The sequence below is a fragment of the Dreissena polymorpha genome, chromosome 9 (genome assembly GCF_020536995.1).
Source record: "Dreissena polymorpha isolate Duluth1 chromosome 9, UMN_Dpol_1.0, whole genome shotgun sequence".
Lineage (NCBI taxonomy): Eukaryota > Metazoa > Mollusca > Bivalvia > Myida > Dreissenidae > Dreissena > Dreissena polymorpha.
In genome coordinates, this window is record NC_068363.1 from 34,421,028 (window position 1) to 34,438,527 (window position 17,500).

The window sequence follows — 17,500 nt, forward strand, 5'->3', positions numbered from 1 at the left end:
CACCACCGCCGCCACCGCCGCCGCCACCGCCGCCACTGCCGCCGTCCCCACTACGGCCGCCACCACCACGGCCGCCACCACCACGGCCGCCACCACCACGGCCGCCACCACCACGGCCGCCACTGCCACCACCGAAATCACTTCCACTTCCACCGGGCTCGCCGTCTAAACCATTACCGCCGCCTCGACCATCACGGCCACCACTGCTGCCACGACCACCATGGCCGCCGTCGAAAATACTTCCACTTCCGCCGGGCTCGCCGTCTAAACCATCGCCGCCGCCTCGACCACCTCGACCCGCCACTGCCGCCACGACCACCACAACCGCCACCGACAGAACTGCCACTTTCACCGGGTCGCCGTCTAAACCAGCACCGCCGCCCCGACCACCGCGGCCGCCACGACCGCCGTTACCAGAACAACCTCCGCTTTCACCGTCGCCGCCGCCGCTTGGAATTTGTCTTCCATTTGCTTCTCGTCAAATAAATAAAATAATACTATAAATAAAGGTAATCTTTATAACTAATTGTTAAATATTAATAAATTCCTACGTGGACTTCTTTTTAGTTTGCAAACATGTTAGTGAGCGATGTTTTTATGATAAACAAACGAAACGTGCCATTTACCTTGGAAGCTGCGTCCATTTTCAACAAGACATTTACTGCCAGATAGATTGTAAGCTTCATCTTGATATCTGTATAAATAACCAACTAATAAAATCAATACATACAACGTATTTAAAACACAAAATATACGGTCTTGATTACATATATTTATATCCATTACTTTAAAACCCATTACTTGCTCATATTTAATACAAGTATACGGAGTTTATCTCAATTTTGAAACAGACAACTGTATACGGCGATCTGTTTACTTGCTTATATCGATCAAGAAGAGCATACCTGTATATCGGTCGCTGCGTCGCTATGAGTAGTTACTTGGTTTACGTTACGTTTTATACTGTACCGTTAGCGTGACGACGAAGGCCTTGTCCAATCTGTATTCAACACAACGTTATGTGTGGTTCAGATAGTATACAAATCGCAGCCCATATCAATCATTATTAGAGCCTATTACAGGATGCCCTTCAAACTTACTTGGTTAAAGTGTCATTATGGCTGCATATTAAACTCTCGGAAATTTATTTTATATTCTGCGTTTCAATTTTTGCATCCGTCTGTTAGTAGTAAATCTTCAATTGCGCAAGTTTCAATTTCGGGCTCTTAACCGCAAATGCAAACAACAAATGGTTAATTTGGTAATTTCGTAATATTGTTCAGGATGCAAGTTATTTCTACAGCACTTCTTGACTAGTGCTATTGAAAGCAACATTACGCAATTTAACATTTTTCCTCATATTCTGTTAAAATAAAAGTAGATTAATGTGTCGTACTGATATTTCTGGGTAACATCTAAACGTAATTGAAAATATTACTGTTTGCAAAGGGTTCTGTTGATGGCAAATAAATTGCCTGCATTGTACATGTGTACATTAAAAAAAGAAAATCATTCTTTTAAAGAGCATTTTATCGGTTTATTATCCAACTTTGTCGTTCAGATGCATGACAATAGAACCTCTTGGGTTCAAAATATCAAAATAACCTAATAAGCTCATACCATTGAAGCTTGAAGTTTTCTCACAGGCTCGAAATGAAACCTTTAATAAATAATCGCGTTGTTTCGTCTTGTTCAAATAAAGATCGATAGTCTCAATAGTAAACGTCATCTTACGGCGACGTCTCCGCTTACGTTACGTAAAAGCAGCCGACGTAAACGCACTGGTAAAAATTAAAAAAGGATGGATGTGGAATAACTACGAATTTAAAGGCGCATGTGAATTTTAACAACATGTTGTCATGATTTTGAAAGAGCGTTTAATATTTAAATTTACGTTTGGTAAACAAGGAGGTTGTGGCATTTCTTAGAAGACTTGACGCGATGCTAGCATTTGTTGGAGTATACAACGTAACGCCAATCTAGTTCTACTCCATAACGACGAAGTGATAGATACACAGGTATGCTCTTTAGGACTGAAATGAAACATTTAATAGATAGCCGCCGGTTATCGTCTTGTTCAACATATATTTCAACTCTATTTTCGTATATAAACAACATGCTTATCTTGGTTTATAGTAATAGTCGTGTTTCTATCGACTCATCACGCTAATTATTTTGTTTATACACATGTATCAAGTATTTCTACTACAATAGCATAATCGACACGAATGCAAGTCATTTTTGTCATTAACAGTTTCCCTTTAACAAAATAATAACCATTTACGTTCCTCCATTTATTCTTCATAAAATAGTAACTCGTTACCATTTGAAATTTAACATATGCTTTTTTAATCGCTGAAACTTTTACTGCGAATTCGTAAATTTACACTCTTCATTTGTAATGATTTTGAAATCAAACTTAAGAAATATGTATAATTTGTGTTTTGAACACGTTTTATTGATTTCATACCATACGTTTATTATCCAAACAGATATCAAGATGAAGTTTACAAATCTTCTGACATTAGTTCTATTGGTGACAATGGCTGCCACCTTACCATTAGATCTATCAGGTAATGACACGTTCCGTCATCATCATCATCATCATCATCATCGTCATCGTCATCGTCATCGTCATCGTCATCGTCATCGTCATCGTCATCGTCATCATCATCATCATCATCATCATCATCATCATCATCATCATCATCATCATCATCATCATCATCATCATCATCATCATCATCATCATCATCATCATCATCATCATCATCATCATCATCATCATCATCACCATCATCACCATCATCACCATCATCATCATCATCATCATCATCATCATAATCATCATCATCATCATCCTCATCCTCATCCTTCTCCTCCTCCTCCTCCTCCTCCTCATCATCATCATCATCGTCGTCTTCTTCTTCTTCATCGTCATATTCATCTTCATCTTCATCATTACATTTATCTTCAACTTTAAAATCATAACAATCATTATAACGAGCAGTATCCTTATCAGCACCACATTGTTGTGATCACTACAATGATCACAACAACACGAATAATTGAAATAAATATACTGCTAATAATACAGAATTTTAAATAAAATAATAACGATTGTTATTGTTATTGATATAAGAATAATATGATATAAGAATAATACACCTTATAATATAAAAGAAGAAGGAGACGAAGAAGAGTTATAGTAATTATAACATTTAATAATGTCATTGTCTTTTTTGTTCTCATGATTTCACCCTCATATTCATAATACTAATACTTTTGATTAGAATTTGTTTGATATGGATGTTGTTCTTTGCCATGCGCCTGATTTTTTCCAAATAAACAACTTCAATTTACACATTTAACAAAAATACATGATTTACTTATTCCGAAAATAGAACTTTGGATATTAGCCGGATTATCGAGGATTCGTATAATTATTAATCATTATTTTATATACGTGTAAAACTCAATAGCTTCCAACTCGGAGATCAGCGCACACCGGGCAATTTTCCATGTTCATATATGGGTATTTTCAATGTCAAATTCATCATCTCATATTCGCATGTGAGCCCGTCTGGAGCATTAGCCGAAAACCAGCTTCCTCCAGTCGTCTCGGTTCTGGGCGAGTCTCTCCAGCTGCCACCCAATGCCTTGCCTATCTAGTAAGTATCTGCATCCAGGGCGCGGTGCCAGACGTTTCCAAAGTTAACTTAAAGACATGTAATGTTGTGTCATTCGAAACATTTAAAATGTGCATTTATATGTATAAACTGAGACACATAAAAAGTAATTTTTCATCCAATATTTGAAATTCACGACAGCTTATGCTTTCAAGAAGTAAATCCTTGTTTGTAAACCCATTGATATTCGGAATCACGTTTTTTTCCAAGTGTTTTTGACAACTTTAACAGTCGTTAGCCATCCTATATTTTAGATGTACGACAGATGATGATTTAACGAAGTGAAGACGTGTAAATCATAGTGTTGTAAATAGTTTATATTCGGTTTCACGTCGTTGTTTGTCTTGCCCAGAGTATGTGTTATTTTTATAATAAAAGGACGAAGCTATTAAAAATGATTTGATATTAAATACAGCGTCTTTGCACAAAATATCGGAATGGATATAAACCACAGTTGATTACATAAACAAATATGGGAGTCATAACACACATATATATAATAGGTGTCCTGTCACTACTGAAACAGTTACAATATCTATATAAAAGTGTAACGTGTATATACAGTTTTATTGCAGTTTATAGAGTACCATATTTTCGGGAATCTCACATATAAACAATGATAAACAAAGAATACGTCACAACACATATATTTTACATTTTAATTGACGAATATATGTTGTGTTACTAGAACGCATACTCTTCTAACATACATTTCAAAGACCGAACATGCTTGTAAACATGTTATTGATTAATACCTGGTACAATACTGTGTTACATTATACGCAAATTAGCTGTCTGTTCACTTGAGAGCCTGGTAATGGGGCTAAAGCAACTATGAGATTCCCTGTGCATGCGACTCGGCATCAGCATTTAATTGAGTAATGGGCAACATTAGAACCATGCTATTGACCTCCACACATATTATATGATTTTGATGATGTTTTACGACTTTGAAACGTATGATACATTGAAATATTTCAAGATATTAAGTCAGGTACATATGTCGTAACGATGAATGAAATTGTATTTATATGTTTTTGGCTAGGATTTGATTTCATGGATGTTTTATTTTTCAGATTGACTCTATCTTGAATATCAAAACCAACACAGAAATAACTAACATATAACAAGTATCGTAACATGTTGCTTATTATGATGTCTTAAAGTGCGAGTTTTAATTCAGGGTTGCGCAATACTTGGTAATCAAAAGATAAATTAATCAACAAAAGTTTCGCAAGGCCGAATTTATTTCAGAAGACGCTTAAGCGAAATCAGACGCTGTTTTCATAGGAAAGTCGATTGTATTTTTGTTGTTATAAAATTAATACATCCCATGTTGGTGCAACAGTTATTATGACAGTTGTTGAAAGGCGTGACTTGATATTATGATACGTTTTACAGTTAACATTTCCGCACATTCCGTTTGGACCTTACGTCATTGGTTGTTAAACTATAAAACCCTTGAGACTGTCGTGGTTCCTCAAACACTAAAATACCTTTGCAACTCTGTCCCTGAGTTAAGATAGGCGCAGGTAAATCAGAGAACTAGGTCACGCAAGTTAGTTAATATATTTCATATTTTATCGCGAAGACTGATATAAAGTCAATAGCTAAATATTTGGGTTTTATATAACTTAAAATTTTCTGTGACATTTCATATTTTTGTTAGTTTACTGCAGCCTATAAATGTACCAGAGATTTTGACTTGGTAAATACACCCCATTCTTTCCAAGTAACTTGACTAAGTACTATAAAAATACCTATATTTACAAGTTATCAGGCGCGAAGTGTATACAAGAAAAATTCCAACTTTGTATACACGTTATACAAAAAAAAAGCTTACATGTTCAAACTAACACCATAACGCACATATACATCTTTATTATACAGATATATAGTGAGAAACAACTCAACTTAACAAGTACATCCCATCAGCTTCACGCATCAACATTGATCACAGTTCAATTGAACAGATTTCATAAGACAAATAGCACATGTTAAACTTAAGCTAACGCAGTATGCACATGTGAACCTATAACAATACAGATGTTACAATTCGTATGCACATTCATTTGAACATTCCGCCATGTTTGATAAGTTCACTTAACAGTTAAATGTTATATTCGCCTGATCAGCCATGCGTATCCGCTGAACACAGAAGCCTTTCCCCTTCTACCGCCGCCCACACCACCACCAATGGCAGCCACCACCACCACCACCAACCGCCACCGCCGCTGCCACCACCACCGCCGCCGCCACCACCGCCGCCACCCCCACCACCACCGCCGCCTGGAATATTTATTCAATTTACGAATAGTCCAATTACGTTGAATTCTTAGGTTTTTCGAATACCAAGAAATTGAAGACATTGAGTTTAACGTGACACTCTATAAAATGTATAGAAGCAGACACAAATAATTGACTGAACATGAATAAGTGAAATTTGAATTTTTATTAAAATGCTATTAAACTGTTCACATATTTACAAAATGATTGTGATCGGTATATTTATTAATAGCAAACCCTTACCAAAATCGTGGAACGATCTAATAAAAAGAACGTGTCATTTACCTTGTAAATAAGCGGGTAAGGCGGCAGCCATTGCCAGTAATAGAAACACTGTCACAAAGATCGCAAGCTTCATGTTGATATCTGTTAGGATAATAAACTTTTGATATAAAAAACATAGAACGAACTTAAACACAAATAGCACTTATTTATGAAATTTGTTTTCAAAGTATTCAAAATGTAAAAATGGGCAGTTTAAACGTTAATCTGTCAAAATATCACATATATCAAACGTATCACTACTATACAGAGTTAACTTAGTTTTAAATAAGTGATAAACATGAAAAATCATAACATTGTAATAGAAAATATTCAAAAAAAGAACGCATTACAGTTGTGTAAATAAATAAGTTTTTTTTCAAAATGTGTATAAACTATATAAATAAGGTTATTGAGTCAATATATAAATAACATTAATTAAAAAACAAGATAAGAACAAATAAATTAAAGGATATAACGTGCATGTGAACTTTGAAAAATATAATAATATACCTATATCTATTTAATGTTTCATTTTTTAAATATTTATCAATCTTCAAGGTCGCTGGTAAGCGTTTAATGGTCAAAATAAAATATCTTAAACTTGAAACGGTACCGCTTTATTACAATTTAATAGAAGTGATACATGTGAACAATTATTATACAATTGTTAAGTTAAACATATTTATAACACTTTTTGTAAATAATAAAAAGAAAATATAAACGGTTATCTATTAAATGTGTCATTTCACCACTGAAAAATATACCTGTGTATCAGTCACTGCTCCTCAATGAAATAACAATACATTAACGTTCCGTTTTATACTTTTCGGAAGAGTTACGTTACGTTTAAAAGGTCCGTTTAAATGATTGATCTGAACTGTATACACATTCTAAATCAGTGACAGCGCGAACAGTAACGTACAACCACAGATAATAATTTATAACGCTCCAAACATCCTGTTTCAAATCATATGTTCGTACATGACTGACAGTTTATACATAGAAGTAATTAAACACCATGTCTTAGTGTAACACGTTTGTAAAGCATTTTTTTTTGAGTTACGTTTAAACACGGACGCAGTTGCTTTTCGTAGAAGACTTAACGTGATCTTGGTATTGTTTATTCTTGAATTTTAACAACAAGTTGTAATGAGTGTGAAAGAGCATTTTGTATATGAGTTGACGTTTGGTAAACAAGGATTTTGTGGCATTTCCCAGAAGACTTGACGCGTTGCTGGTACTGTTTATTCTTATTGTGCAACTTAATATCAGGGGTTGAGAATATTAACGTGTATATCAACAGGATAAACTCTCGATCTGCGAAGTATAAAACGTAACGCCAATCTAATTCTACTGGATAATAACAAAGTGTTCTACTGAATAATAACAAAGCGATAGATACAGAGGTATGCTCATTTTAATTGAAATAAAATATTAAATAGATAGCCGCATATTATCGTCTTTTTCACAATTTTTATCAAATATATATCCTTAAATAAATTATGTTCTTATCATGGTTTATAGTATTTGTGTCTTTTCTATCGACTCAATAAGCTAATTCATTTTGTTTAGACATGTGAAAAGCATTTCTTTTAGTGTAGACTTATTCACAGGAATGCAAGGCGTTGTAATTTTTCCCCACTTAAAAATATAATAATTCGTCATGTTTATCAATGTTTTAACTGTTTAAAGTTTAACATAAGCTATTTTGATCATTTATCCTTTACCTGCGGATTAGTCAATTTTCGCTGTGCATTGTGTTTTCATATCATGAGTTTCATTATCTTCACAGATATCAAGATGAAGCTTGCGATCCTTGTGACAGGGTTTCTCTTACTGGAAATGGCTGCCGCCTTCCCATCAAGTCGAGGAGGTAAATGACATGTTCTTTTTTATATTTATTTCCACGATTTTGGTAAGGGTTTCCTTATTATAAATGCACCGATCAATAACATTTTTGTAAATAATTGTTTCACAACCTTTAAATGAACTCCATAATGTATTTCATTAATGTGTAACCGTTAAATTTGCTTTGATGGTATGTAATGAAAACTCTTTAAACCATGTATTCTGATCTTTAAAATAGTATTTAATTTATAAAAGATAATTAAGTAGTGAAGTGTGTGTAACTGTAAAGATAACAATAATATTCAGCATTACTTGGTATTCCATATACCTACGAATAACAATTAACGGAAATGGGGCAAGAAATAAATAGAATAATTATTCCAGGCCGCAGTATTGTTTGCGGCGTATGCGGTGGTTTGTGCCAATGTTGGTGCCGGTGGTGGTGGTGGCGGTGGAGGCGGTGGTATACACGACGGTGGTGGCGGTGGGCGGCGGTGGTGGTGGAAATTGGGTCGGTGGTGGCGGTGGTGGTGGCGGCGGTGGTGGCGACGGTAGAGGTGGTGGTTGCGGCGGTTGTGGCGGTTGCGGCGGTGTCAACGGCGGCGGTCCTGGTGGTCCTGGTCCTGCTGGCAGTGGTGGTGGTGGTGGCGGAGGTGGCGGAGGAGGTATAGGCGCTGGTGGTGCTGGTGGCAGTGGTGGCCGCGGCTAAGGACAGCATCGGCGGTTGTAGAAAATAGGCATCAATGTTTAGCGACTTCGAACATGTGATGTGGAGATGAAAACACAAATATTCCAAGTTAAGAAAACAAACATTACAGAATGTTCTTTTGCTCTGAATACTGAATTCAATATAGGTTTTAGCGCGCATACTGGTGTTATTTAAATTTGTAGTTATCAGTTGTCATTTGTTTTTCAAGTGCACTGTGTAAGTCCGTTTATCATCAACTTTTATGACTATTATTTTATAATATGTGATGATACACATAGCCAATTGTGGGATTTACTTCTCAAGTTAAAATAGAAAAACATGGCAGAATTTTCTTTGCACTTTAAAATCTACATCTGTTTGCATTTTACGTCCAAATATGATAAAAGTGTTCTTTATGGTGTTAATTAATTTGATTATTCAAAGACACAGTGTACAATCTATGTATAAATATATATAATATTAAGTTCTTGTTGATGACGTGTAAATAAATGTATTGTTCATAGGTCTTTGTGATGTTATTTGTAAAGAATGGAGTGATTTACAAAGTCAATATCGCTAAATCAATGTGATATGTTTATATTTTGAAATAAACTATTACATATTAAATCTCATAGAGATTCACAAATTAAAAAACAAACTATTTTTTAAGCATTGACTTAACATCAGTCTTTGTAATAAACATATTTAATATCTTAACTACCTTTCGTGACCTTTCTGCTGAACAAACATATAGGCATCCTGATGCATAGTTCTCTTGTAACACACACAGACATGGCCAAGGTCTGAAATCCAACCGTTTACATTATAAGTATAGCACATACATGAGAACGATATAAAATCCAACCGTGTACAATATTAATATAACACACACATGACCGAGATCTGAAATCCAACCGTGTACATTATAAGTATAGCACACACATGACCAAGATTTGAAATACAACCGTTTACATTAATAATATAGCCCAATTTCACTCCAAGTAGTCACGAGTATCACGATTTAGCCGATAAGATTCCGAACAGATAACTGGCTGACCAATGAAATGCTGGGGTAAACATGTATAATGAATCTTTTAATCATGGCAATATTTGTAAATTAATGGCGGAAATTTTACTGATAAATAGAGAACACTGTTACACCTAAGAAAATGCCGCACGTGTGCAATGTGAAAAGTAGTAAGAATGTGGGCGGTGGTCGAAAGGATGTTAAATTTAATCGACTTCCATTAAAAATAATAATTCTACGTTCCGACGAAAAACATTTGGTTATCTTAAAAAGTAAAATCACATTGTGAGTTCACGCCAAATACTCCTATACATACTCTGACGTGTCCGTTTGTAAACAGCTCACGAATGAAATTTCTCTGACTGAACGAAAGTCCGAATGTATGTTGAGAAAGTAACCTATAATTGCTGTAATATTTTTAAAAGATTGCGGCAAGCTCCGCTAGAAAAGTCATTTTTATTTCAACAAAGGAAACTCATGAAGCAGACGCCATGCTGATTTAATGTAAACATAATACCCCAGCATTTGATTGGTTTCTGCGAATATTGCCGATCTCCTGGTGAAATGGGCTATAGCACACACACGCACACACACATGGCCAAGATATTAAATCCAACCGTGTACATTCTAAGTATAGCACACACATGACCAAGATCTGAAATCCAACCGTGTACATTATTAGCATAGCACACACATGACCAAGATATGAAATCCAACCGTGTACATTATCAGTATAGCACACATGACCAAGGTCTGAAATCCAACCGTTTACATTATTAGTATTGCACACACATGACCAAGATATGAAATCCAACCGTTTACATTATTAGTATAGCATACACGTGACCAAGATCTGAAATCCAACCGTTTCGTTATATGTATAGCACACACATGACCAAGATATAAAACCCAACCGTTTACATTATAAGTCATACACACACATAGCCAAGCTCCGAAATCCAACCATTTACGTTATTATTATAACACACACCTGACCAAGATCTGAAATCCAACTGTTTGCATTATTAGTATAACACACGTATGACCAAGATCTGAAATCCAACCGTGTAAATTATTAGAATTGCACACACATGACCAAGATATGAAATCCAACCGAATACATTATTAGTATAGCACACTTATGACCAAGATCTGAAATCCAACCGTTTACATTTTTAGTTAAGCACACACATGACCAAGATATGAAATCAAACCGTAAACATTATAAGTATAGAACACACATGACCAAGATATGAAATCCAACCGTTTACATTATTAATATAACACACACATGACCAAGTTCTGAAATCCAACCGTTTACATTATCAGTATAGCACACATGACCAAGGTCTGAAATCTTATCGTTTACATGTCCATGATTAGTATAGCACACACATGATCAAGATATGAAATCAATCCGTAAACATTATAAGTATAGAACACACATGACCAAGATATGAAATCCAACCGTTTACATCATTAGTATAGCACACACATAACCAAGATCTGAAATCCAACCGTTTACAATGTTAGTATTGCACACACATAACCAAGGTCTGAAATCCAACTGTTTACATTATTAGTATAACACATACATAACAAGATCTGAAATCCAACCGTGTACATAATTCATATAACACACACATAACCATGATCTGAAATCTTACCGTAAACATTATTAGTATAGCACACACATGACTAAGATATTCAATCCAACTGTTTACATTATTAGTATAACACACACCTTACCAAAATCTGAAATCCAACCGTTTACATTATTAGTATAGAACACACACGACCAAAATCTGAAATCCAATCGTGTACATAATTAGTAGAGAACACATATGACCATGATGTAAAATCCATCCGTTTACATTATTTGTATAGCAGCACACTCGTGACCAAGATGTGAAATCTATCCGTTTTCATTATAAGTATACCAGCACACACGTGACCAAGATGTGAAATCCAACCGTTTACTTGTGTATACACTTATTCGACTGTTATTGCGTACGTAATGTATTGATCACATTGATCGCATTTGTGTGTGTGTGGTGCAATATAAGGCGTCTGAGGATGTTGTGTTATACTTAAGAGTTTGTACCTGCTTAAATATCTAGACCTACATGTATTTCAATGCATCATAATTTTCAGAGTCAGAAAACATCTTCAAAGTCTAATAATATTTGTGCATGTCAATAACATGATTGTAATGTTGGACATCACTTGATTAAAGGCGCGTGCGGTGTTACCAGTCGGGGATCTTGCCCAATTTGGAAAGTTTGGGAACCCCTCTTTAACTTGCCCGATCGGGAAATATTGATTGAAAAATTACCCGATCAGGCAAGAAACAACCATTTTTCATATACCTTGGCAAAACGTGTCCGGGCATCACACAACTCATCCAAGGAACAACTTAAATAACTAAATCCAATCTTAAAACAATTATCTTAAATTTGACCGTAGCGATTTTGTTTAAATGTTGTTGTTCGTCAGATATTCAAGCCCAAAGTTGAGCAACCTTTAGCATCTATCAACATTTTTCGCACTTGCCTGTTTTGAACACAAATTTGCCAGAAGGAGCAAATAGTCGATGTTACATTATTTAATCACTTGCCCACGACTTGTTTCCTTTATATAGAAAAGGAAAATAAGTGTGGTTTACTTTGCAACAAACCATGAGGTGATGTTCTGAACTAAGTTCCAGAAATTCAAAGAAAACGTTCGTTAAAATGCATATGGTTGATATAGGTTAACTGTGTAATAATTTCTCATGTATTAGCATAATAGCCTCGCTGTGTTTAACAATTCCACGTCCGTTTATTGTGGTGAAATTGACACAATATTGACATAGTGATAAAATAAAAAATATGAAGATATTCCGTTACACAGCTTTTTCTCTCACGATAAGACACTGGTAATAAAAAAAAACGTTAAGTTATGTTTGAAATGCTTGTTATCTTAGAGTCTCTATGCATTTAATGGAATAAACGTGTCATACTAGCGCAGTTGGTTAGGGCAATGTAGGTATTTTCAAGTATTTTCAAGATGTTCTCTTTACAAATAGCAGTAGTGCAAACACATTCATTGTAAGGGCATTTGAAGTGCACGTTTTCATCACATATATATTGCTTAAGCAGAAAACACCTTTACTTTTCATGTCATCAACGCTTTCTGTATAACTGACCGAGTTCAATGCTATATTAGTTTGGGCATTATTTTTTTTAAGATCATTTTGAGGAAATATTTAGGAAATGTGTAATCAAATGCATTTATTGTATGCATTCATAAGCGTATTTTGATGCTCATGTAGAATTGAGACCAGTGGCGTTGTTTTGTTGCTTGATTGCAATGAAAAGGAAGGCATGTTTTGCATGTTTGCTCTGTACTGCTCTTGTCTAAAAAACACGACAAAACTGCAGACGCGAATCACTTTGATACATTTCAAAACCCCTTAAAAAATAAAAAGAACAGGTATTGATATTAAATAATAAAAGGAATAAAATGTGTATAAATTGTAAATGGTTCTGCAATCATTTCGAATATTTGAATTGATTGTTTGGAATAAACATATATTAACTACATTTCACAAAAAAGCAATGCAGAAAATGATACATCTGAAACAGATGTTTTGCATATATTAACCTTTTTATACGCACAGCCACAGAATACAAAAACTTTAATTGAAATTGTATGACAAGTAGAAATCGAACGAAATGGAGATATGGTTAAAATCGTTGCAACTCAAAGGTTCACATTATAATTCTAGTTACAATTACTGGAATTTCATTTTTTATGACTACAGAAGTAAATGCTTTAGTTCTCGATTTTTAGCTCACATGATTGCTCGGGTGAGATTTTGGGATCGGTCTTTGTCCGATGTCCGTCCGTCCGCCCGTCCATATTTGGTTTATTCACACTATAGACGCCACATTTCTTGTATGATCTTCATGAAACTTGGTCAGAAGAATTGTTCCAATGATACCTCGATCGAGTTTGAAACTGGGTCATGCTGGGTCAAAAACTATGTAACTAGGTAGGCAATAAGAAAAACCTTGTAAACAATGTAGAAGTCTTTTCATACCAAATCTTCATGTAACTTTGTCAAATGATGCGATGATTTTTGTCTTAATGATATGTTGGTGGAGTTCAAAAGTGGTTCCGGTCTGTTGACAATCATGGCCGACAGTGGGCGGGGCAGTTTTCCTTATTTGGCTATAGAGAAACCTTGTAAACACTCAAGAAGTCACAATGTTTGCCCAATCATCATGAAACGTGGTCATAACATTGGTTTTATTGATATCTTGGACAAGTTCGAAAATGGCTCATATCGGTGAAAAAAACATGGTCTCCAGGGAGCGGGGTAGTTTTCTCTATATGTATATAGTGAAAACATGTGAACACTCTAGAACTCACATTTTTGGCCCAATTTTCATGAAATTTGGTCAGAACATTTGTTTTCTAGATACGAGAGTTGAGTTTGAAAATGGTTCCGGTCCGTTGAAAAACATGGCTGCCAGGGTGGGGGCACATTTTCCTTGTATTTCCATAGTAATAAAGCTTGTGAACACTAAAGTTTAATCAAATCAATATACTACAGGTAATATGTTAAGTTATTTGTGTTTCTTTGAATAAAATTTAGCTCAAATCAGTATTTAAAAAAATCAAATATACTTTTAAGAATCAGGGTCAAAAGGTTTGTAAAACTAGATCAACAGGTCTATTCTTATACCATTGGTGTCTATGGACTCAGGTGAGCACTGGTTATGTCCATTATGGCCCTCTTGTTCTTTATACGATTCGCTTATATGTATGTACTTTATATTGACCAAAAAGTCTGCATGACAATGTTCATGACAATGGTCGATTGGGAAAGTTATTCTCGATATACTATTACAATGTTTTAAATGAACAGCATGGTTCAATACATAAAGTTAAATTACAAAGTAGTTTAACACTCTATTTACCCCATTGCAATAATTACACGCATGCAGCTTTGGTTGCCAAACATAATTGACTTAATATCTATTATGTCAAAATGATTATGGTTAGTCTTATCGTTCGATCTCGGAAGAAAATCAGTCATGAATTGAATTTCATAGAGACATTTGAACACCAAGGCATGTTATACCGAAAGGAATTATAATAATACAACCGGAAAGTCAGTTTTAGAAAATAATTCACAACACAAACATGTAAAACTGTTTTTAAATAACAAAAACGCGTTTCGCTTAGAATGATTCCATCTATGAACCTTCATTGAAAACGTAATTAACTTAAATTACTTAACTCAGTTAAGTGTTATTAATTGTCTCTAAAGGCGATATCTTGAATAATTCATACTGTTTGATTTCTTACATGAACGAGATGAGAGTAAGATAGCGACCTAGTTTTTATTGGATATTCTGTATTTTATATTTGATGATTTTATACCTCGTAAAAGAGTATTAAAAATCGTGTCAGTGTTTTATAATAAAAGCATAAATTTCGTGTATGTGAAAATTAAATAATAACATAACAACCAACGTGTGTACATAAATTATAAATGTATAACTCCAATACGTATTTGTTATTACTGACATTCAATCTCGCAATATTGATTAAACTTATTTATGAATTTTCCGGTTTTACTGTTAATGGCCAACAGTTTCACATCGATTACAAAACACCATGTCGCACGAACAGAAAGTTTGAAAAAATACTAGCGGCAAAGCATTCTAACTTGGTTATTTCACAAAAGATTGAAATAATAGTGCTCTTATATCACCCAAATGACTTTACCTCTGTAACATGTGCAAATGAAGGATCCATTCGAGGGAACGCAAGTTCCATTATTTAAACACGGAGCATCTTGGCATTGTATTGCTGAAATTATTTGGTTCAATATTTATTATTTTGATAATTTATAATTACCCAGATAAGAACAGTGATATCTATATGAAGACAGTGTGTGCGCATTTGCTCATGTTTCGGCAAAGGACATTGTATAATATGTTAAATTATCACACGACAACAATTATGATAGACGTGATTTCTCGTTATCACTGTTTACGATTAAAGTTAAAATACTGATAAATTACAACATTTTATGTGTTTTGGATATGCTCATATGTTTGTCAATAACGTGTTTGTTCTTAAGAACACAATGTCAAAGAAAAAAATATGTTCATTCTCAAACATAATCAATCATATAAAACACCATGCACGTACCTTGAGAGCAGATTTTGCCTACATATTCGGCGTGGATTGTCAAATATATTCTGACAGGTTCCTTTATTTTAACATTGCACTTGTTTACAAGTATCGTTATCTAAAACAAAACATCTCTAATAAAGATTAATATTCACGGGTCATGATAAATAATTAAATTATTGTGTTTTTTTATTTTAAAACTGACGATATTCAAACTGTTTTCATGGCTAGCACAAAGAAAAGTGGTGTTTGCACTTACCAAATATTATATATAGAACACACTTTGGATTCGACGTTATTTTAAAGGGAATAAAAAAGGCAATCAAATTATTTAAATAATAGTTAACTGTAATGTAACAGAATATATATATATGAACGGCTATAAAGGGACACATATGAAACAACATGTTTAAAATAAATAAACTGACATCATACGCAATCACCCCATATTATCAACGCCCCCACAAAGAACTGAAAGTCTGCTATGTGGTCAGGAGGGTGTGGTGTCCAGTCTACACTTAACTTGATAACATCTGTTCTATTGTAGCCGTCGCTTTAATAGACATATTTCATAAAACTCGGACCACTGAACATAAAATCCAAGCTTCTGAAAGCAATGTTAATAAATACTGTATATTGTAATTATATTAATAATAATAATGTGAATACAAAACGGGCAAGTGCACAAAATGTTAAAAAATATTTAAATTGTTCAACTATGAGTTTAAAAATCAGAAAAACAAAGGCGCTTTAAGAAAATCGCGACGGTGAAATGTTGGATCATTATTTTAAGATTGAATTAATTTGTTCAATGTGATTCTTTGATATTTCCTGTCATGCCTGAACACTATACACCAAACAACATGGAAAACAGAGCGCGTTCTATTGCTAGTTCAGAAATGTCAAATTAAAAACGGGCAAGTGATTGAATAATGTTACCTAGACGACTTGCTCTTTCTGGCAAGTTTGTGTTCAAAACAGGCAATTGCGGAAAATTTTGATAGATGCTAAAAGTGCTCAACTTTGGGCTTGAATATCTGACGAACAACGACATTTTAAAAATATTGCTAGGGTCAAATTTAAGATAATTGTTTTAAGATTTGATTCAGATATTTAAGTTGTTCCTTGGATGAGTTGTGTGATGTTTTTCAATCAATTTCCCGATCAGGAAAGTCAAAAGGGGATTCCCCAACTTTCCCAAAAGGGCAATATCCCCGACTGGTTACGGACACGAGCGATCTCATAGTTGCATGAAGCTGTATAACCAGACTCTCAAGTGAACCGATAGTTAATTTGCGCCTAATGTATCACAATGTTGTTCCAGGTTTTGATCAATAAAATGTTAACGTATGCAGGTGCGGTCTCTTGATTTGTCTGTTAGAAGAGTATGCGCTCTAGTAACACAACAACATATATTCGTCAATAAAAATGTAAAAAAATGTGTTGTGACGTATTCTTGATTAACATGCGCTAAATGCCTTGTTACATTATTTGTATATAATACAT

At 34.6% G+C, this 17,500-nt stretch overlaps 1 protein-coding gene and 1 long non-coding RNA gene across 3 annotated transcripts in view; both read right to left on the reverse strand.

Annotated features, from left to right (window-relative positions):
* The window catches only part of LOC127845953 (uncharacterized), a 4,724-nt gene extending 2,430 nt beyond the window's left edge, over positions 1-2,294 (reverse strand). Inside the window, exons 1-2 of the mRNA XM_052377131.1 lie at positions 2,285-2,294; positions 4-471 (exon numbers count right to left, since the gene is read on the reverse strand). Of these exons, the coding sequence (XP_052233091.1) occupies positions 4-471; positions 2,285-2,294 (478 nt within the window). The remainder of the gene's footprint in view (positions 1-3; positions 472-2,284) is intronic.
* A 3,978-nt stretch (positions 2,295-6,272) lies between these two features.
* LOC127845700 (uncharacterized) lies at positions 6,273-11,683 on the reverse strand. Of its 2 annotated transcripts, XR_008033326.1 has the most exons (4): positions 11,552-11,683; positions 9,497-9,578; positions 7,004-8,841; positions 6,273-6,341 (listed from the first exon to the last, which is right to left on the reverse strand). It is a non-coding gene; the product is annotated as an uncharacterized LOC127845700 (long non-coding RNA). The 2 variants fall into 2 exon arrangements; XR_008033325.1 differs by lacking the exon at positions 11,552-11,683 and having other exon boundaries at positions 9,497-9,712.
* Between the last annotated feature and the right edge of the window lie 5,817 nt (positions 11,684-17,500).